The sequence below is a fragment of the Leuresthes tenuis genome, unplaced genomic scaffold (assembly GCF_036924035.1).
Source record: "Leuresthes tenuis unplaced genomic scaffold, fLeuTen1.0.hap1 SCAF_13, whole genome shotgun sequence".
Taxonomy (NCBI): Eukaryota; Metazoa; Chordata; class Actinopteri; order Atheriniformes; family Atherinopsidae; genus Leuresthes; species Leuresthes tenuis.
The window spans coordinates 17,820,742-17,841,916 of NW_027325367.1; the positions used below are offsets into that span (position 1 = coordinate 17,820,742).

The following is a 21,175-nucleotide window of genomic DNA, read 5'->3' on the forward strand; positions in this document are numbered from 1 at the left end:
TGGTCTTTTATTTAGTTATTTATTTATTTTCTTGTAATGTTTTGCTGTCTGCCCTCGTTTCCAAAGTCAAACCCGTTTCCAGTCGTTAGTGCGGCGGCTGGGACAACTCTGCCACCTTGCGTTGTCAAAGCGGAACTGCAGCTTCCCCCCTCCTGGACCTCACGAGCTCCCGCTCCTCCTGACGTGGCGAGCCGCTAAAGGTCCGTCCGCTCCTCCGTGGGCTGCGGCTATTGGACAGACTGCACGCTTGGCAATATTTCCGAAAAATGTAAATACACAGGTGGCGGCGGCATGTGTTGGTGTTTGGTTTATGCAAATAAAGCAGAAGTGAAACCGCGTCAGGTCTTCTGGTTTCCAGGCGCTGACGACTCTCTCGAGCACCATGTTTGGCAGATAGCTGAAGTCGAGGTTTTGGATTTCAGAAACAGGTAAGACTCCTGCGCGGGTTTGTAACTATATTAGTAGGTGCTGTGACTTGCATTCCCCTCTCGGTTATTATGCAAGTTTTTAATGCGCACTACTTTATGTCAAACCAAATAAATAATAGACCGTCAACACATAGTACGTTGAACTTATTCGACTGTCACAAAACTATGAAACTTCCTCTTGCGTTTTATTAAAAAAAAAACAAAAAAAAAACACGACTTACGGAGTGAATTGCTCGCAGTTAATTCCGCGGCTGCCACATGCACCTGACGCGCCTTCCCGTGTTCCAGGTGGCGGTCATGCCTCAGCTCAGTGCCGCTGCCGCGCTGCAGCTCGCGCTGCTGCTCTCCGCGGTTCCCGCGCAGTACTTCATCTCCAGGTGGAGCGGCTCCACGGTGGTGCAGCGCTACCACGCAACCACACGGTAGGACCCGTGCGTAAAGCAACCCCCTCACACACACACAAACCAAACCACTTCAAATCAAGTCATGTCGTACTTTGAGGGATTTTGAATAAAAGGTGACTGAGAGCGTGATTTCAGCCTGCGTGGTGACCGCAGCTCGGAGTGCTGTGAATCTACATATCTGAGGATAAGTTGTGATGTTGATTTAAAGGGAAACTGTAGAGCAAAGTCTGTTTTTTTTTTTTCCAGGTTGCTTCGCATATGGAAAGAGTGGAGAGCGTCATACCTTAATGGCACTCTGTGGATGGACTGGACAAACCAGCGGCTGTCCAACGTCAAGTGAGTGTATTAATCACAAATAAGGACAGTTTGAGATTATCCTTTTAAACACTCGGGTCATTTTAAAAAGTGAGTTCTAATGGTGTGATTAAAAATAATACTAACAGAACAGCAAACCCACAACTCGACTGTGTATGGACTTTGTTCCCCTGCAGGTCTTTGATTGGTTTGGGAAATGAAGATCAAGCTGCACAGATGTCGCCTCCCATAGAGACTTTGCTTTATGACAATGACCAGGGTTTCTTTGGAGGTTTGTGGATGTATACTTTGAATATATATTTGCAACGTTTTTGTAAAAGGCTATCAGCTCTATATAGCCTAAGGTTGGAATGAAAGGATCCTCCCTTATCACTACAAATTGCACTTTTTTTAAGCCTTCAGGAACAGTTCTCCGGGCTTGTTGATAGACTTTGGCTGCCTTTTGTTTAGTTCTCTGCCAAGCTGATCCCACACTGCTCCAGTAATGTTAAGGACATAACTTTCAGTATCAGTCTGCTGTAGATATCCGTTTAGGCCTTTAGGCTGCTTCCTTGTTTATGCTCCACTTGTCTGGTTTCCTCATTATTTTATTTTTTTTCCCTTCAAGGAAACACTGCACCGCCGTGCTGAGATATGCAAAGTTTTCAGCTAATAGCGCTTAGGTCCTTTTGCTAGTCTGTTGACGCAAACTAAAGTGAAGTGAGGGCTTTGCATAATACTGTTTTTAGTGTTCTTCTATTAACTGTGAGAGCAGCTTGTAGCTTTCACGTGGAGCAGGTACAAACGTGCTCGTCCTTGTCCCTCCAGCCTCCAAGACAGTGCGCAGCCCTCGTCCCCCGTTTGTGTTCCTGCGGGTCGGAGAGGTGGTGATGGAGAGGAAGGGCCACATGGTCGGGGTGGTGGTGGGCTGGGACCCTGAACTGCGAGCTCCTCCGGAGTGGGTCGACAGGATGTATTCAAACTCAGAGGTCAGCGGCTCCCTCTCCGCTCCTCAGGCTGAATCTGCTCGCCAAACTCCTTTGTCCAGAACTTGTGGATGATATTTAATTCCAGTGCAGCCAATATAAAACTCAAATCTCTCCCTCCTCCCTGTGGTTGTGTGCATGTAGGACGTGAAGGCGGAGAAAACGCCTCATTACAAGGTGCTGTTCAGCGGGCCTGGACCCTCCTCTCTGATGGTGGGGTACTTACCCCAAACACAGCTGGAGCGCATCACAGGGATGAGGGTGAGTACTGACAAATCCCAGCTCTCACACACACACACACACACTCCACATCTTGGACTCACGGTTGGATGTTCCTAGCCGGATATTCCCACCCTGGAGAACTACTTCACACATTTTGATGGGACACGGTTCGTCATGCAGCCCTGGCTCAGACAGCTCTTCCCGGAGGATGAGGATGCTTGACTTCTCCATCTGAAAGACCCACCGGAGAGACCGTTTTATCCTCTCCATCGTCTCAGGTTGCAGTGAGCGGATGCCAAAGCAGACAGTTATTGACCTCAAAAGTGCCAATGTTTGTGTAGTTCAGGGGTAACCACTGAATCCCCCCTATCTGGGTCTTTGGGGCCCACTAATAAAAGACTGAAACAAAGGAAATGTTGTAATTTAAGCTAATCACATTTTATTTGTGGGGTATACAGTACTTTAATTTAAATGTTTGACTTGAGCTTGAAGGACTGACTTTGAAAACCTGGACTGATTGGAATGTTTAAATAAATGCTTGAAATCATTTCGCAGAAAAAAACGCTTGCAGGACTGTGTTGGATTCAGTGGGGAAAGAAAGAAAGAAGAAGAAAATTGCACTTGGATTCGAGCATCACGGCGAAGTGTTTTCCACCGTTGTCAGAGTTTTTTCCTGCTTCTGTCGGTGAAGCTGAAGGAGACGGACACCTGCGAGGAGGCGGTGACTGTCGGCATGTGGGGAAAGTGAGCAAGGTGTGCAGCACCCTGTTCTCTGCCCTCCCCCTCCTCCTCCCCCTCTTCCTCACCTCTCCTCTCTGTGGTTTCCTCCTCTCTAACGAGCAGGGGAGACCCCAGATTTTGCCCCAGAAGCTGGCTGACTTTGCTGGCCTTCTGTTGAGCATTTTCAACGGCTAACACACAGGCACGCTGCCTAGAAAAGCCAAACACATACTGGTTAGAACTGCTCCGTTTCCATAAGATAACACGAGATTGTCTTTTCACACCTTAGTCGACTCAGGCATTCGGGACTGTGGTAGAACCGAGGCGTCCCCACGCCAACGCACTTGTCCAGCTTCTCCAGCAGGATGCTGCGCGTTTGCTCCATCTTCTCAAAATCTGAGAAAGCCACCACGACCTGTGGGGACATTTTTGTAACACCGTCACGAGCAGCTCGACACGGGTGTGCCGTCAGTCCTCATAAGCGACGGTCCAAATACCCGACCTCTGCGTCCATGCGATACATGTCGGCGTCCCGGTGGAGGAACCTCCTCACTGAGGTGTCTTCATCCCCGACGCCATGTTGTCTGAGCAGCATAAGAGGGGGGGGGTGAAAAAAGATTTGTCATACACTGATATTTTGAACAAAGTTTGCTTTGACTTTCCTCAACAAAAGCAGCAAATTAAAGGCATTCAAATGCAGAGTATAGGGCGACCACATGTAAATCTGAGGCACTTGCAGTTGATTTTACCAACAATATGAATGTTGTCATGAAAAGTAAAGATGTGCATGAGCCACCCAAGAGTAAATATTGTCCACATTCATGAAAAAAGTGGAAATGTTACAATTAAACGGGCTATTTCCAGGACGAATGATATTTTCACTTTTTTTTTTTTAAATTTTATATCCTAAGCACTCTTTGTGATACTTCAGCAAAGTTAGGATGACGGATGGAAGGCTGGGCAGACTAACAGTAAGACAGTGGACCTATTTACACTGAGGCACCATTACTACTTTTTTACTCAAGTGGAGGTTCTAAATGCCTCCTCCACAAGCTGGATTTGGGGTCTGTTACCCCAGCATCACTGTTGCCTTTATGAACAGATAACAAATGTAGCCTTGCTAGCTGTCAGCGCAGTAACTGCACCTCTGCTCTTCTACAAAGTTAAACCTCTGCTGTTCACCTGAGAGTCTGTAAAATGTATTCGAGTCTCCGAGAGACGCTGTTGGTCACGTCGTTGACGGACTCCTTGCTGTTGCCGACAATGACCCGCACCGACACTCGGTCCGCCGGGCAAGAAACCTCTGCTACCCCGGTGACCTGGACCTCCCTGAGCCGGTTACGGGAACTTTCTCTATTAACTGTTCTCACTTCCATTCCCTGCTCTTTTTCATTTCCGGAAAATTCCCGTCCGACAGCCGGAGGTATCGCGGCGAAGACGCGACTCGGGCTGTTCATAATGGAGGCAAGCAGAAATCGGCTTTCCCGCTGCTATAGCGATGGACGATATGCTCCCCGGGATTTGTAGGCAGTTTCCGCCAATGAACTACAAATGGAGTGTTGAGAAACGTAGCCAGATGATTGAGCCCCGCCTTTACAAAAAAAGTGGTTAGAGTGGGGCTATAAATTTAAGATGGTGGGGTTTGTTATTAGGATATGACATGTTAAGATAATTAGTTGATGAGAGCTTTCATGATAAAGTCAAACGCTGACAAACAAAAACTCCAACTTTATTACTCTAGTTTCAAGTATATTCAGATATTTTTCCAAATAACAATGAAATATTATCAAATTGAATTTTAACTGCATTTCTTAGCTGCCAGCTAACACGTAGGTTGATGGCTCAGGAGAATAAATTTGGGCTGTAAGAGATTTAACACAAGTTTCAAACTTGTGTTAATTGTCAATTATACAGTGGCGTTCATGTGGTGGGAAAATATTTTTCAATGTTTTGCCTTTTAGCTGTATTATGAGCTGATATTTTATAGTTTATCACATGGCATCAGTTGAAATAATCATATTTCTAGCTGTGTGTTCTGTACAAATAATTTTGTCTCTCTTGCCGAAGTGGTGGAGATGGAGCTTTACCGAGATTAATCCGAAGTAGTCAGTACCTCTGTTTAGTCAGCAGGCGGCAGCAGAGGATAACTGTGATCTATTGGGGGCGAAGAAAAAGAAGACGTGGAAGGACTGGTCTTTACCTGAAGCCCTCAATCCCAGCCTACTTGCTTTTGAAGCCACTTTAAAAAAAAAAAAAAATCCTTTAGATGTCATTATTGAATTAATATTTTTCTGAAACCATTTTCTTCATCCAAAATAAATATTTACATATTCATTGCAGTTGAGAGAGAATACTCGTGGTTGTAATGTTGTGATATTACCAGTTTCCTACTAAATTGTGATATATTATTACTTATGCATAACATAAATGAGAATGTAAAACATTCAATTCAGCAGTTTTATTTGTTTATAATCTGAAAGCGATTACCAAATTTCTGAAATTATGGAATAATAATTTATGACAGCAATTAAGTGACATGATTATGTAAAACAAATGCAAAAAGTGTTGGTGGTTAATTTATCATTGCATGCACAGGAAGCATTACTTTGCATAAGTTGAGGACGTTTTATTTCTCCCCCTCACTTTTCAAGACATTTAGAAGCAGCAGTGATTTGATCCATCTCTGTATGCTGGTTTCTTTATACAACAAAGTTTATTTTGTTTCCCTAGGCCATTAAACTGTGAAATGAGCATTATGATCACAACCTAAAAATACAAGGCCATATTTGTTGTTGTTGTCTCTGGTTTCGCTGGTCCCCTGGCATGCTCTGTGAAACCCCACATCTGATGCGAAGCTCTGGCCAAAAGCGATGCAGCACAGCACGATAGGATATTTTCATGTGGGAGAGAACGAGAACCTTGCTGTCAAATCTCTGTGGAAGTGCAGGGGCCTCTGCTGTTTTTACATATCTCCCAGTTATCTGTGGCTCTAATCACCTCAAAAATGTACCTCCTTTCACCTTACAGACTCCGTCCCCCTCCCGGAGCAGAGCGATGACTCACTTAAAAGAGATTCTTAAAGGCCTGAGGTGGCATACGCGGGTACTGTGAAGTTATGTTAAACGGAAAAGGGCGGCAAATGATTTGTTCAGTTGGCCACCGTCATAAGATTGCCAGCTGCTTACATAAACAACAAACCATTTTACTATCTAAAGCATAAAATTCTTCTTTCCCCATGTTCAGATAATGACCATCACTTTAATAGTACTTACTGTGATGCCTACCATGAAATTGGGTTGTAAAGATTTATGTAAATAAAGAGCTTGGTGAGCTGAGTTTTGGAGGGTTTGCCCTCAATCTGTGCCCCCGCTCGCAGTGTGAAAAGGGGCTGGGGACTGTAGATGGAGACTGTGGCCAGTTGGGGAAATGGATTTCACTGTAATGGTCTCTGAATCTGTTGACGTGTGTCTCCTTCTCTCCTGCTCTCTCAGATGAAGCAATAAAGTTTGCTGTGTTGGAGTCCCTCCACGTCTCTCCATAGACCACAATCAAGGCCCGTGCAGTTTTATAGCAGTTTTATTTTCATATTGTCCAAAAAACCTCCAGACTCCCTTCTGTGCCCATTGCCATAAATCCTGTATTTTGACTATTTCTTCTCTTCTGCATTTATTCTTATTATTTTTTTCAAATTTTATGGGTAAAGGCGATAAAACATGCAGCTTGCACTCTGTGTGTCCACAGCTGTCATCTGTCGAGGGCTTTATTGTGAGAGGGGTGGGGGAAGTAAAGTTTCACTTTTTATTTCCCTTCACAAATCTCCTTCCCTGTTAAAAAACAGATGCTGATAGAATGAGAAAACACAATAAATGGAGGTTTTCATTGTTTACGTCTCCAGACTCTTCCGATGAACACTTTTATTGGTTGTAAAGCCAGCAGTATTCGGCTCAGTTGAACATCAGGTTCAGGTGGTGATCATTGCTTCATCAGCAGGAGGTACTCAGTACCTGTAGGCTCATAGTCAATCCCAACTGCAGACTGGCTCATTAGTCAGATTAATGATTTCAACCTTTTCTTTGTTTCACTGTTGTTGTGCAATGTCATAATTTGAAGGAAAGGGAGCTTTGTAACGATAGCGTTCTTAAAATTTATACAGTGTGACCTCCATCATAGTGTGTGGGAAAAAAAGCACAAGTAGCACAGTGTGAAGTCCGAACAAACTTACGTATTCAAAATGAAAGGGTAGGTATGTTCAAACCTTTGGCTGGTACTAAGAAATATTTGGAACCGTACTCAAAATTGACCCACGAAGGAAGTGTGCATGGTTGTTTGTCTCTGTGTTCCTGTGAGGGACTGGCGACCCATTCAGGTTACACCCTGCCTCTCACCTCGTGGCAGCTGGGATGGGCTCCAGCCTCCCCACAACTCTGAACTGGACTAAATGGGTATAGAAAATAGATGGATGGATAGATGGATGGGTATTCCTCAGAATCTGAAGTCTCTCTCACCTTCAAGGACTAAATAGGGGATGTCACGATGTTGTGAAATAAAAGAATGAGATATCAGTATAGTTTAACTATAACTTACACTAATATTGTATTTCTTGACTGTTGATAAAGTCAAAATGTTATTTTTTGCAAATCTGGGTACAATTTTTCACAGCTCTGTCCCTCTTATTTTGACTAATCAATTGCCCAAAAGAAAAAGGTGACAAAAAGGAAAAGAAAAAGTTTAAAACTTAGGTGAAAGTTATAACACTGTGGCTGCCTTAGTCTAAATAATACTTCATTTAAATGAGCTATGAGTACACCAGAACAGATATGAAAAAAATCAATTCAATGCATTTTATTTGTCTAGCGCTGATCCATAACAAAAGTCATCCGAAGAAACTTCAAAGAGAGAAAAATAATCTAGTTTCTGTGCAAGTCCAATTAAATATAGACCTATTCAATCCAATTGTGGTCCACTTCAAGTAACATATTTTACCAGAAAAAAATGCAACACCCGGGCCGGGAAAATACTGTAAATAAACTCAAATTTGAAAGTTTGTTGTAGCGTGCAACTTCAGAAGTTGGTTAAGTGATGCCCGCAGGTCCTGAGAGATGAGCGAGGAGTCCGTTTCACCGCTGAGGTCTCTGCATGTCAGTATATTATCAGAGGAATTTACTCATGCTGTCACTCGGCTCCACAGCGCCCATCTCTGTAAACAGCTCATAGCTCACATAAACACTCGAGCTCACAACTCTTTTCCTCTCCCATCGCTGGTGAGGCCCTTGTTGGAGAGTCTGACACGACTCATTTGATTACATTAATAATTGTAATAATAATACATTCTGTTTATGGATGCCAGTGCGGTGGTCTTGTCATGCTGACTCACTGGGGTGACTCTAGAAGAAAAAAAACTAAAAAAAAAAACGCTCTTTGCTAAATGTAAAGGTAGCTCCAGTAGAAGACTGCCAGAGAATTTTCTGTGATGGGTTTAAACTCTTCTTGTGTTCTTCGATCTTGTTTGTAACTACAGCAACATCATAATATAACAGCGGCAACTGAATTTCTCTCCACATTTACACTTCCTGTTCATTTCCATTTCTGGTCTCTTTTATGGCTCACTGATGAGAGGTTTCCATGTTAGGCCTATCATGGATACCTATGTATGCTCTCTCTCTCTCTCTCTCTCTCTCTCTCTCTCTCTCTCTCTCTCTCTCTCTCTCTCTCTCACTCTCTCACACACACACGCACACATGTTGAACCTGTTGTAAAGACCTCATAAAGACTCAACATCTGTTTATTGCAATGCACGCCAGAAGATTTTGCAACAGAAACACCCAGCGTGGTAAATACCCACCAACTTAAACACCCCCACAGAAAGGCCTGCATGTTTTAATTAGTGTGTCCAGGAAGAGATACACAGGTGCAGGAGCTAAATAGTGCCCCTGATGATGTGTGTTAAAGAAACGGAGGATTTTGCAAAGTAAACCTCATTTCCAGTAAAGTATATATATATATATATATATATATATATATATATATATATATATATATATATATATATATATATATATATATATATATATATATATATATATCCTGAAAGATCCTGAAAGATTCTAGAATAATGTGAGTAAGCAGGATGGGCAAGGGTGTCAGGATTGGGTATAAAAGGAGCATCTGACAAAGGCATAGTCTTTCAAAACAAGGATGGGTCGTGGCTCACCCCTTTTGAGCTAAATTCAGTCAGAAAATCATCAGTAAGATCTCAAAGAACTTTCAGCATCTAGATTAATCTTGTGAAAAAGACTCGGAAAGTCTGGAGAAATGTTGGTGGAATGGTCACGGACAGAAAAGACCACAGTTGGTCATGACCAAGAAATGTTGTCTGAAACTGTATGACACCGAGAGGAAGCCATATCGCAACTCTGCATTGAAACACTGCAGAGCTATCATCTCAGTTGGACAAAATGACAGTTAACACGTGTTCTGAGGTCAAATTAATCCACATTTTAGCTGCTTTTGGTGGAAAAAAAAAAGTAAATGATGAGAAAGACCATCCAGGCTGTCAGAGAAAGGTGCAAAAAACAGCATCCAACCACGGTTTGGATGACTTGCATTGTGTGACAGTACCATTGGTTCAGAGGTGCATAATGGAATTTTGGAGAGACATATGCCGACATCAAAGCCACCCCCCCCCACCCCCTGTGAACAGGTGTGTGTTCAGGTTGCTTAGTGCACTGTGTCAGAATAAATGCTTTCTATTCACACACTTTGAATATTCTCATGACTTACCTCGTCACGCAGGCTTTCAGTTTGCTTGCTTGCAGTTTGTTAAAAAAATGTTCTATGGGCTGCCATCTCGACCCTTTTCTCTCCATTTTTGTCATCTGCAGATCTGTGTTTTTTAAGGCCTAGTTGGGTTTCAGGGCTCTATTAAAAGTTCAAAGGCAGCATTTACTACTGTAACTGGAGCTAGTCTGCACTGAGGCTTTTCACTAATGAGTGAGCAGCATACACCACACACACTTACACACACACAGATTTAGAATCAGACAACACATGCTGCACTCGTGGAGGGCCGCGTATCCCTCATCATTAATCCAGCATTATTACAGTGATTGTGTCTTTCTCAAAGCCACACGATCTATCAGGAACCTAACTGACTTAATAAAGCTTTCAGCACCAAGATTCCTCAGTTTTTTTTGTTTTTTTTCTCTCCCTCTGCTGTCTTCCAAATTATACTTCAGGCTGCCTTTAACGGACAAACTGGAAAGTGTGATCTTATGATTTATGCATTTCAACTTTATCAAGTCTCTCAGTCAAAAAGCCAGAGCTCTGTCTCTCGAGAGCTTTTTTCTCGTTAGATTTTCTCTTTTCAGAGATCAGCGAGTAATTCCACCAATGCAACTTTTTCGAAAAATACATTCTTCTTTCATTATGATTCTAAGTTGTCATGAGAGTATACTTGTTTAGCCTCTTCTCTGTGTCAAGTTCAGCTGCTTTGCTTGTTGTCATCGCCATACCGAGGGCTCGAGATCCTGCGTGATATGCAAACCTGTTATTTTTCTGAGCATGTAAAGCTGTCAAGTGTATGTGTGTTTTAGATTTAAAGTGGACGTGCTCCCAGAGTGCATAAAGACCCTAAGGATACTCAAATAACCAGAGAAATCGCTAATGGTTTCGCTACACCGCTTTCCACAAACCTTTTACAACAAATTAGAATTTAATAATGTTTGTTGAGCCTACAGAGCTTTGCGGTTTTGACCTTCCTCTCTGCTGTGTCCTCGGATGTCTGACATTCCAAAGTAAACACGAAAACAAACAACCCAAATGCCGAGGCCTGGGATCAGATGGCTGGTACTGACATATTTCTAGTGTGTGTGTGTGTATTTTTATCCTTCAGTTTTATTTTCATTTTCATTTTTGATTCTTGTTAAAGTGGGGGTTTGCTCCTTTTGGAAAACCTTATACTACATGTATTAAATTATATTTGAAATAAAATAAAAACTAAATTTGACTAGTCATATCTGAAGTACATTCTTAGCTAATCTGCAGATTCTTTGTGATTCTTTGGTTTAAAGCTGCATCAGCTGAAAAATATAGATTTCGCTATAGATTCATAGATTACTCCAAATGCAGTTCCAAAGGTTTCTCAACATGAAGCTTAAATGATACATTTGAAAGAAGCTTTGTGAGCAATAGTGGCGATAGCATTGAGTTGAAAAAGATTTGTGAAACAAAATGACAAATACCTGAAAAAGCAATGCAGGCACCAATAAAAAAAAAAGGTCACTTCACAGTTCCTGAAGTCACTCTGGCAACAGGCACAACAATTTGTCTCATCACCTAGGAAATTAGAGCTTGTTTGGAGAGTGTTGGAGGCTCTGAATCTGACAGCAACAACTATTGGACAAATGAAGGTGCTGGCAGCTCACTGTCCGTCCATCCTGCTGTCTGGGGCTGATGTTTGTGACCCAGTCACCGATAATAAACTAGTATTTCAGAAATTTGTGTGGTCCAACACAGCCTTCAGGATACAGTGTATTATCAATGTAACCACGGCATTTTGAACGAGAATGCTAAACATGCTACATTTGGGAATTAAATTACATAAATCTAGCCTTGGACACCATGGTTTGAAGTGCCATGTGAGACAGTTTTGCATGAAAACCCACTGCTGGAGTTAGGTTTAGGCACAAAAATGTCTTTGTTTTTTCTTTTAGGCAGCATAACTACCAGCTGAGGATAATGGGGTGGAAAAATTATGGTTTGGTGTAAATTATACCATTCAGCATTTCTTGAAAACCAAACTTACTTTATGTGGCACGGTAAGAGAAACACCCGGCCTTTTCAGGCTCATAAAGACTGATACGCACCCGTGGCTGAGAAATATTAGTATGACACAAATCTGTTGTTTCTAAAAACAGAAAGTTTTTCACTCTGAATGTGCTTTGTTCTGCAGCTAAAGTCCCAATTTTCAGGACAGACGGACTGCGAGTGTTGGAGCAAACGTTTGTTATTACCCATGTCTGCAGCAAGCTTGCCTTCAGAGGAAACTCTACAGGGGTGACCCTTGACCCCTCTGCTTAACCCCCCCCCATCTTCCACCCGTCTCTCGAGTTTGCGGTACGAAATGTTGAAAGGAGAATAAAACAATGCAGTGGAACAATATTTGAGGTCATCTGCGCTGACGCCGCCATTCTGGGAGCAGTGGAGTTTTCTGAGGCAATATTCTTTTCTTCTTTTATTATGGCAGAGAACGAGAGACGAGTGAAAAACATACTTCACAGCTTTTTTCGTCCAAGAACAGATCCAGGGCGATAAAAGTGGACGCTCCTCTAAAGTTTTACAGCTTACCACTCTCTTTCCTTCCCTCTCTCCATTCGTCCTACATTCCCTCAGTCTCCCCCTCTCTTCCTCCCCCTCTATCATTCCTCCTGACCGTGGGGAGCAACAGGAATCTGCTGCCCATTGGCACTGCGGATAATAAACACCCCACCACATCTACCCCCTTCACCTCAGGGCAGGAAACCCCACACATACGCACCTGCATGGGCTGCCATGACAACGAGGACCATCTGTCCATCAGACCCATGTCTGAAAGGACCTGTTCTAAGGCATATGCAGGAGGATAAACACACATACACACCCACAGACAAACAGTGGACCCGGGTCAAGGGTTAAAGTACCCCGTTTCCTGTCCAGACAGACGAGCCCTCCACTCAGTTCCACTCAGTTTCTTTCTTGTTCTCTCCTTCCTTCCCCCTCCTTTCTCTCTCTGCCAGAGCTTGGCGTTCTCTGGACTGCATAAAAACGAAGCTTTGAATGTGATTGAAGATGTGTTTGTGATGGCAGCCTCAACTTAGTTGCCCCGGCTCGTCCTAGCGATTATTAACCCACCATTTTTTCCTCACAGGTGCCCTTTAAAGGCAGACCAAAAGCTGACTCAGTAACAAGCAATGTGGAATGCGCTAATCCTTGAAATTTCCCTTGATTTATTTATTTTTTTCTAATTCAAACGGCTCTCAAGAGCTTCATTAAAAGAGTATGATCTGATGTTACACTGATGTGAAAAGAATTTGGCAAAATATTCTAGTTAGTCATTATTGAAAACAGCTCTTCAGACATAATTTTGAGCGGCGTATTAAATCAGCATCTGCATAAAAAATCATAAATAGAAATAAAAAAAAAAGAATTGAAAGTTGCCTCCAGCCAAATATACCCAGATATGGTTTCATGCATTCAAACACATGTAATTTATCCTCTGCAGTTTGACCGGCGTTAGAGCCGAGCGCATCTCTTGCAAATCGAGATGACCCAAGCACGCTTTGTGTGTTTTTTAGGCATCCAGAATATATTTGATGACCATTTCGCTCACTTCTGCGTCTGAGTGAGCCTCTGTGGTGCGGGGCTGGTCTGGTAATAGCCTGTGTGCCTTGCTGTGCTGAGATTAATGTGAAGACTTATTGATGTAATGATGGAGCCATGAAAGAGAACTCTGGGCCGTGGTTTGGGCCCAACACATGATCCTAATGGACTCTGTGTGTACATTTGCGTGCGTGCGTGCGTCATGTCTGCATTTGTTATGTGTGTGGTTGTATGTATGAAGTGTGTGTGTGGTTTTGGAAAGACAGATAAAAAAAAAAGGCATTCATATGAAGAGACTTCAAAACTAAGCTGACTTCTGAGATTGTGTCTTTCATAGAAAATACCTGACTTTAGGTGCATGCTGACATGTGAGTATGTCAAACCGTATGACCTCAGATTTCTCATTACTCAACGAACATGCTTGCTTGTTTGTGCCTTCATGTAATTTCTTACATGTGTGTTTTGCAACATGGTTCTCAGCTGCCCAGCGTTTTTTCAGTTAAAGGGCAGAGCAGCTCATGCTGACACTACGGGGCAGCATGGCTGGAGGCAACATCCAGGGAGGCTGGGTAAATACGACCAAAATTAAAGTGGTACCTACACACACTAGTGGCCTGCGGTGTGTATATCTCTGTGTGGATGTATCTGTGTCTCCACATATTCTTCAATGAGGCCCAGCAGGTGCTGACAGGACCCCCCTCTTCATCTCTCCAGCCCCCCTCCGTACCCCATTTTTGTGTGAGTGTGTTTGTGTGCCAGCAGGCTCGATCTGCTCAGTGTGGGTCTGACGTTGGGGTGATTGACAGCCGAGCAGTCACAGGGGTGATTGAGAGCAGTTGTGGGAAGAGAGGGACCTTACAGCCTCACTGCTTTCAGCCCTGAGGGGGACGGAGAGACAAGGACGGAGAGAGGGGGAAGAGACAGTCTAAACAGATTAATATCATACACAGAGATGGAGACTGCACGAAATGAGCACAAAACAGTTGCAAAATAAATGACGTCCTCCCTGGTTGGCTCTCACAGAAACCTGTTTGCTGGTTGGACAGAAATAAGAAAGATAAAACTGAACTTACTGCTGATAAAATGCAGTCTTGCTTCGTTGTAATCGCCATGCCTATTCCCTGATCTCATGGGTGGGAAACCCTGGGGACCACTGAGGTTTATGGGAAATGGCTCATACTCATGGGGTGATGTCATGTGTCGGAGACGGACCAAGCTCTCCCTGGCTGATACGGTGAAGGGAGGACAAGTACGAGTTTCAGGATCGGAAACGCTAAACACTTCTTAATTAAGCCGAGTTGTCTTTCAGGCCCTGTCTAATCACCAGATTGTTGTTAGCTCATACTCGGAGAGCTTAGAGAAAGCAACGCCATATTTCAATAACATACAATAGAGAAATAAAATCATTTGGCTTGATTCTTGTGGTTGAACTGGGTTTCATGTCAATAAAATGTCTAATAAACCCCAAACTCCCCCTCAAATAATCATTCAAGGTTTGAATCTCTTATTTATTTGAATTTGTTTTGTATGACCGCCACACAACCTCTTTATGTGCCACGAACAGCCAGAGTTGAAGTTCTAAGCAGGTTGAAATAAACCAGGCGTGAACTTACAGGCTGTATAGGCATCAAGAACTGGAGGATATATTCATGCAGGTACAGTGAGTTAATAAAATAACCTTTTATAAGGTCTTTCTTATGCAGTTTTTATGCATGTATGTGAGACAACCACAGTATCCCAGCCAGAGGAGAGAATAGGCCAGTGGCCATCTGGGTTTAGAGGTGTCTTTAAATGCAGAGGTGTAAATCCACTGGCCATGTGCTGCAGGGGGATGTCCGTTTCTCTTTGGGCCACAGACCCACTCACAGATCAATAAAGTTAACTCAAAACATTCACACTCTGCCATCTGAAATCAACCATTTAATGAGTTGCTGTTCCTGTAAAAAGTGAAAAAGGCCCCTTCAGATTTATTAGAATAGAGAGAGAACAGAATTCCATAGAGGAAGACGAAGATGAGGATAAAGCAAGCAGAACTACAGTGTTTTCTGTTTGGATTCATTTCTGTGCATTTAATAGCCACAGAGTGCATCTCTGTGGAACACACAAATAATGAAAGTGGCTTCTTGATCCCTGTTTTACGAGAGAGCATACTTAAATATGATTGGATGCCTTTTACAGTGGTAAGCATGGAAAGTCTCCAGATTGTAAAGCAGTCAAAGTAATGTATTTTCATATAGAATACGAAAGGTAATCCAAATGTAAGGGGGGGGGGGGGGGGGGCGGGAATTGCCAGAAGCAAAATGGCTCTTTGACATGTTTCAGCAAATGACCATAAACTTACAAACAAGACCAAGTACTGAGCAAAAAGACCAAGGCAGAAGCACGAGTTACCTCCTCAGTATTTCCACAGGCCTCCAAAATAACTCTCAGTCCTGATGATGTGTGAAAGAAATTCTGGCAAACTGTTCATTTACAAAGAGCCTGAGACGTGGCCTTCTTCGCATCTGTAGGTTTAGGAAAAGGTAAGTGAAACACATATTCCCGATGTGCTCCATATTATCTTTGAGAGAATCACTTCATGGCGGTGAAATTGAAATGTGTGAAATATGTTGAGGGAGCACTGGCAGTCTGTACTGGAACCAGTGCTGAATATGCTTGCCCCTTCCTATTTGACACGGAAGATCATTATTTGGAGTCTTGGCTGCTAAACTCCCCAGATATGCACCATAAACTCATGTTCACGCAAACACTGGTGTACCTGAAAATCATCTGATGATTGGTTTATGCTGATGGAGCGCATACTGAGCGTTCCATTCACTCTCCACTTCCCTCAATCTCTCAACCTCTACTACCGGCCAGGAATCCTCTTGGGGCCACATGGGAAGAGGAAAGGAGATGCATGAAAATGTCCATTTTACATGGACCTTTTACTTTTGGGGTTTACATTACAACGTTAAGAGGTAAATCCCTCCAGCAGCTGCCAGAATGAGCATAGACTCATGAGATTGTGTTACCTACATGCTCTGCTTTATGGTGGCTGCAAAGAAAATCCTAGAATTTAACAAGTGCGCATGGAAAGAATTAAAGTGTGGACTCCATGCTGTGTGCCGTGTCTCATCAGGTGTGTCGTCATGGGGCTAAATCGGCGATGGCTCCGGATGCCCAGGGTGACAGGCGCTGACAGTTGAAGGCACAGGTCAGGAGTATATGCTGTACAGGGCAGTTGGAGACATACAGAGGAGTTTACCTCAGTGTGGAGAAATGTCCAGTTGGGTGTGCACGATTATTTGAAGAGCGTGTGACACACTGAGCAGGAGGCATAGTTAAACATGAGTGAGGCACATGCATGTTTGTGCTGGTAATGGGTTGTTTGTGCGGGTGTGTGTGAGCGTGTATGTTTATGCTGCTAATGGGGGTTTAATTTGATAAGCGTCTGGCGGATTTGTCAGCGCTCAGCTGGGATGGAGGGAATAGGGCTCTGTATATTTTGGATAAACAAGAAGAAATTCACTCCAGGTTTCTTCTTTTTCTCTTACTCTTGCTATGTATATATCCTATTAGTTTGCAAGACAAATATGTTGCTGTGTATCTGAAAGCATTTTTCTTCTTTGCTTTGCTATTAAATAGTAAAGCTTTGAGTAAAAAAAAGTTTATACAGCTTGTGACTTTGCATTAAGTACAAAGGAGATTAGCTTAGCTTAGCATAAAGACAGGAAGTGCTTTGTCCTGGGCTCAACTTTGCAAACACTAACATTTATAAACTCTGTCAGTTAACATTTTATATTTTGATATGAACTTTTAGAGGTATATATACACAAAAGTATGTAAACACTGCAAAGAAAGCCTTGTTAATCTGAAAAGAATGATGAATGAACGAACAGATTTCTTGAATTACAGGCAATGCAGCATAAGATAACAGTTCAAATTTAAAGACACATTATAGACTATACATACATCTACAGCAAAATAATTTCTCCTTCGTAACAATTGTAGTTTTGTTTGTCAAGTTTGGGAGCATGTCTCAGAGAAAAGTAGTTTATATACCACAATCAGATAGCATTGCATTACCATGACTTGATTTTGGGCATGCATGCATTATTTTGTCAATCTCATATTAAATATCTATAAAATCCTTTAGCTGTACAGGATTCATTGTATCATTGCATAGTAATATAATATTCAGAAACCTTGACTAAAGAACAGGAACTTGTTACATGACCTACCTTGCATTGAACCCATCGGTTAACTTTCCCTTATGCACAAACTGTAAGGCTTACGGCTTTTCTTCATTAACATTTAGAATTCTGACTTCATAGTTATGTTCCCTGTCATTGTGGTCTGGTTTGAAACTGAGATTCACAACGTTGTTGTCACACCGCTTCTGAAAGATGAAAATGGAGACTATATCATAGCTAACAAGCTAATGGATAACACATAATATAAAGTGCTTATCTTCATGTTTAGAGATGTAGCTTGAAACATACATTCTGAAGCCCTGCCCCTTTTTTTGTGTGCACCATATGGCGGGATTCTTTATTATAATACTAACATTGCTAACTGTGAGATTGAATAAATCCTAAAGTGACCACAAACAGACACTTGGTGGCACCAGAGGTGATAGAGCTGGCTGACCTGGAACAAAAAAAAGTCTCCATATAGCCTATTAGAATAATGCCTCTGAATTTGACACATTCTTTGTTATTTGGCTACCCCTACAGTTGTGGGATGTAGCATTACAGCCATAAAAACAAATTTCCATGTAAGCCCTGCACATGTACAGCCATACACACAAATTTGTTCTCATGTTGAAGAGGCAACAAAGACACCATCAATAGCCCAAAACAATGTTTAGTGACCGTAAAGCAAAACTGTGTGTTTCAGGGCTGGAAACCAAAGTCGGGAACTGCAGCATCTCAGCCCTCGGGCGCTCGAGAATGTGCATAACAAAGGTCAGTGGAGTTCAAAACGATTCAGAAGCACAAGCTTCACAAACCTCTCTGTTGTTGCTTTAAAGTGTAGTTAATGTTTGTCAAAACTTTGTTCCAGGGAACTGGGGAAAACAAAGTAAAACTTATCTGCCCAGTCAGCGGAACTTACGGACTGGTAGAATAATAGCAAAACATCACTATTTGTCATGTGTTTTCCCAAACCATATTTAATTTAAAAAGCCAGAAAGGGGACTGTTTCAAACTTTGAAGGTTTAACCCTTCTCATGTGGACTCTTAGTTTTGGCCTGTGAGGACGGTTTAATATGGGAGACATATGGAGTTGGGGGTGGTGATGGAGTTGTAATGTAGTCACAACAGAGGGTTCAGAGCCAAAGGAAACAGGGGTCTCTCTCTTTTCTAAACAGGATGAGAGGACGAGACCACACGCATGGCACACTGTACACTGTATATGTATCTACATATAGATCAAACAGCCTCATACTTTTCCAATGTATTAGCTTTTGGTACCTTTTCTGTTATTTTTGGTTGATCCTGAAGTTCCTGTTGCTTCTTTTCTTTCAAAGATACACACAGAATGTTCCTCTCTGTACAAAGCTCCATATTCCCTAATGCTCTATGAATGGCTCCACTGTTTTTTCTCTTATCATTTCATTACTCCAGCTCCTCTTCCTCCTTTTCCTCCTCCAGACCAGGATGGGCTTTATCTTTTCAGATACTTTACTCACTCTTGCTTACATGTGCACAAAGACACTGAGAAAGCGAACATTTAGATGCGGATGTCGTTTGTCTGCTTCATGTCACATTCGTTCTTAGACACGTTCAAGAATATATACACTCCCACTCAATCTCTCACCTTCTTCCTTCCTCTTTGCTCTATTTTTATTTTCTTACCACTGTGCTGTCCAGCTCAGATTTGCCCTCTGAAGCCCTGTGTCTGCCATTTGGCTCAAAGAGAAGTCATGTTAAAGAGCAAGTGAAACAAAGGTCAAAAGACTAATGTAAACTCAGTGTAAATAGTGTGGTGAGGAAAGGCTTTGTTGTGATGCCGTAAATATAAGGCAAAATATATTTATGTCCCGCTTATCGTTTTCATTAATCAACATAAAGATACTGCAGTCATGTCAAACACAACTCGCCTGTTGTGTGACTTTTGCTTGAGGGTTATCTTGGCACTTCAACTGTGCAGCGACTTAGACCTCTTTATGTGTGTGCCATGGTGTGTATATGTGTTTGAGGTGTTATTCCAGGTGCTTTGTCAAAGATGGTGTGTGTAAATCAGCTGGAGACCGGAGAGGGGAGATTTACCATCCTTCATCACCATGCGTGGTCTGTGTGTGTGGGTGTGTGTGTGTGTGTGGGTGTCGGAGGGAGAGAGAGCACGAGATAAAAAGAGTATTTTGGCTCAGGAAGTGAAGGCGGATTTTGAGATCCAGAGACACCCAGAGATGCTTTGATATATTATATGAAGAAGCAGAGGGAGACGGGAGCCAGAACCGGCAGTTATGTGTGGAGGGTGGTGCAAGTGTGTAAGCACTCTTCTCTTCCCTACCAAGATGTCCAGTTATGGCACTTTGCAAGTAGGTACCCCCATGCTACCACGACGGCACTGAGCAACAGGACATCATCTGTATGATTGTGCGTGTGCCTCTCAGTGTCCCGTATCCAGTGTAATCACAGTCTAGTAATCATAAGGAACTCTGGCCTTGATGGCAGTACAAGTGATTGAAAGCTGTCATGAAACTGGACTTAAAAACCTTCAAAGACACACCTACATATATGAAGAAAAAAAAATCAACACATCAACAGAAACTGTAATGTAATGTTGATGTTTTTCAGTTTTTAGTTTTAGTGTAATGATCAATGTCGGATCATTTATTGGAAGTGTCAGAATCAGGTCAGTCAAGCAGTGGTGGGCTATGAGAATGAACAGAGGGGCCCAAGCAAGCTGGATATTATTGATGAGTATAAACAGTGTGAAATATCATACAATTTGTGGATACTGAGAAAAGGTGCAAAGGTTGTAAGACACACATCATAGATACTGCATACAAAAGAGCCTTAGACAGATTGTTTTCTTCATTATGTCACCTCTTAATGATTAATTTAATTCTAATGGTGACACTGTGTACCATAAACACAAATCATATACTCACTGTAAGTGATGCTTTATAGATCTACGTCTCCTGGTTTCCAATTGTATCATGAAGTCCTGTTTAGCACCATGAACAAATGATCAAGTCACTATGACCTTATCTGATCTGAATAGTTTACATAGCTCTTAAATTTAGGGATGTTCATTTGTGGTTCCTACATATACTGTTTATGATTAATATGCAACAAAGTTAGCTGGATTTGACAGATTGTAATGCAAATGTTTGCAATCGATGACCAGTCTGATACAAATAAATAAATGAAAACTCCCATGAGACGTAAACTTTGTTTTCAGCTTTATATGTCTGATTTCTTGCTTATTTGTTTGCATGTAAGTTTAGGTATGCAGAAACAGAGAATTAAGGTTTCTTAACTAATTATCTATGTATGCACTAACCACATATGATTACTGGTTAATGGTGAGAAACAGGACTTCAGGATACAAACTGCATGAAGGGAGAGATCACATATAAGCTCAGAATTATTTCAGTATGTGATTTGTGCCTTAGTTATAAATTGTTACTAAAAAAAACAAAGACTTATCGGCACTATAGACGCAAAATAAAAACTCAGTAACACAAGTTGACATAACAATGACTGATGGACGAGAAGAATTGAGAATTGAGAAGACCTACCATTTTCAACTAGCTTAACTGTATGAAGAC

The 21,175-nt window shown here is 42.2% G+C and overlaps 2 protein-coding genes across 3 annotated transcripts; one reads left to right on the plus strand and one right to left on the minus strand.

Annotated features, from left to right (window-relative positions):
* Nucleotides 1-84: 84 nt before the first annotated feature.
* On the plus strand, nt 85-2,895 carry LOC140267180 (uncharacterized). 2 transcript variants are annotated; one of them, XM_072362385.1, is made up of 7 exons: nt 85-428; nt 717-850; nt 1,079-1,168; nt 1,324-1,418; nt 1,955-2,115; nt 2,257-2,373; nt 2,452-2,895. In XM_072362385.1, exons 2-7 carry the CDS (start codon nt 726-728, stop codon nt 2,554-2,556), a joined length of 693 nt encoding a protein of 230 aa, XP_072218486.1. In that variant the 5' UTR covers nt 85-428; nt 717-725; the 3' UTR covers nt 2,557-2,895. The 2 variants fall into 2 exon arrangements, with proteins under 2 accessions (XP_072218486.1, XP_072218485.1); XM_072362384.1 differs by having other exon boundaries at nt 85-427; nt 708-850.
* A 24-nt stretch (nt 2,896-2,919) lies between these two features.
* Nucleotides 2,920-4,546, minus strand: irak1bp1 (interleukin-1 receptor-associated kinase 1 binding protein 1). The gene is made up of 4 exons (XM_072362383.1): nt 4,237-4,546; nt 3,557-3,638; nt 3,339-3,469; nt 2,920-3,265 (listed from the first exon to the last, which is right to left on the minus strand). Exons 1-4 carry the CDS (start codon nt 4,509-4,511, stop codon nt 2,995-2,997), a joined length of 759 nt encoding a protein of 252 aa, XP_072218484.1. The 5' UTR covers nt 4,512-4,546; the 3' UTR covers nt 2,920-2,994.
* Between the last annotated feature and the right edge of the window lie 16,629 nt (nt 4,547-21,175).

Coding starts and splice junctions, on each gene's coding strand:
- LOC140267180 (XM_072362385.1), top strand. CDS start 726: ATGCCTCAGCTCAGTGCCGCTGCCGCGCTGCAGCTCGCGCTGCTGCTC. Junction 1,169..1,323: donor CAGCGGCTGTCCAACGTCAA/GTGAGTGTATTA, acceptor GTTCCCCTGCAG/GTCTTTGATTGGTTTGGGAA. Junction 2,116..2,256: donor GGATGTATTCAAACTCAGAG/GTCAGCGGCTCC, acceptor GTGTGCATGTAG/GACGTGAAGGCGGAGAAAAC.
- irak1bp1 (XM_072362383.1), bottom strand. CDS start 4,511: ATGAACAGCCCGAGTCGCGTCTTCGCCGCGATACCTCCGGCTGTCGGA. Junction 3,470..3,556: donor TGTATCGCATGGACGCAGAG/GTCGGGTATTTG, acceptor ATGTCCCCACAG/GTCGTGGTGGCTTTCTCAGA. Junction 3,266..3,338: donor GAATGCCTGAGTCGACTAAG/GTGTGAAAAGAC, acceptor TGGCTTTTCTAG/GCAGCGTGCCTGTGTGTTAG.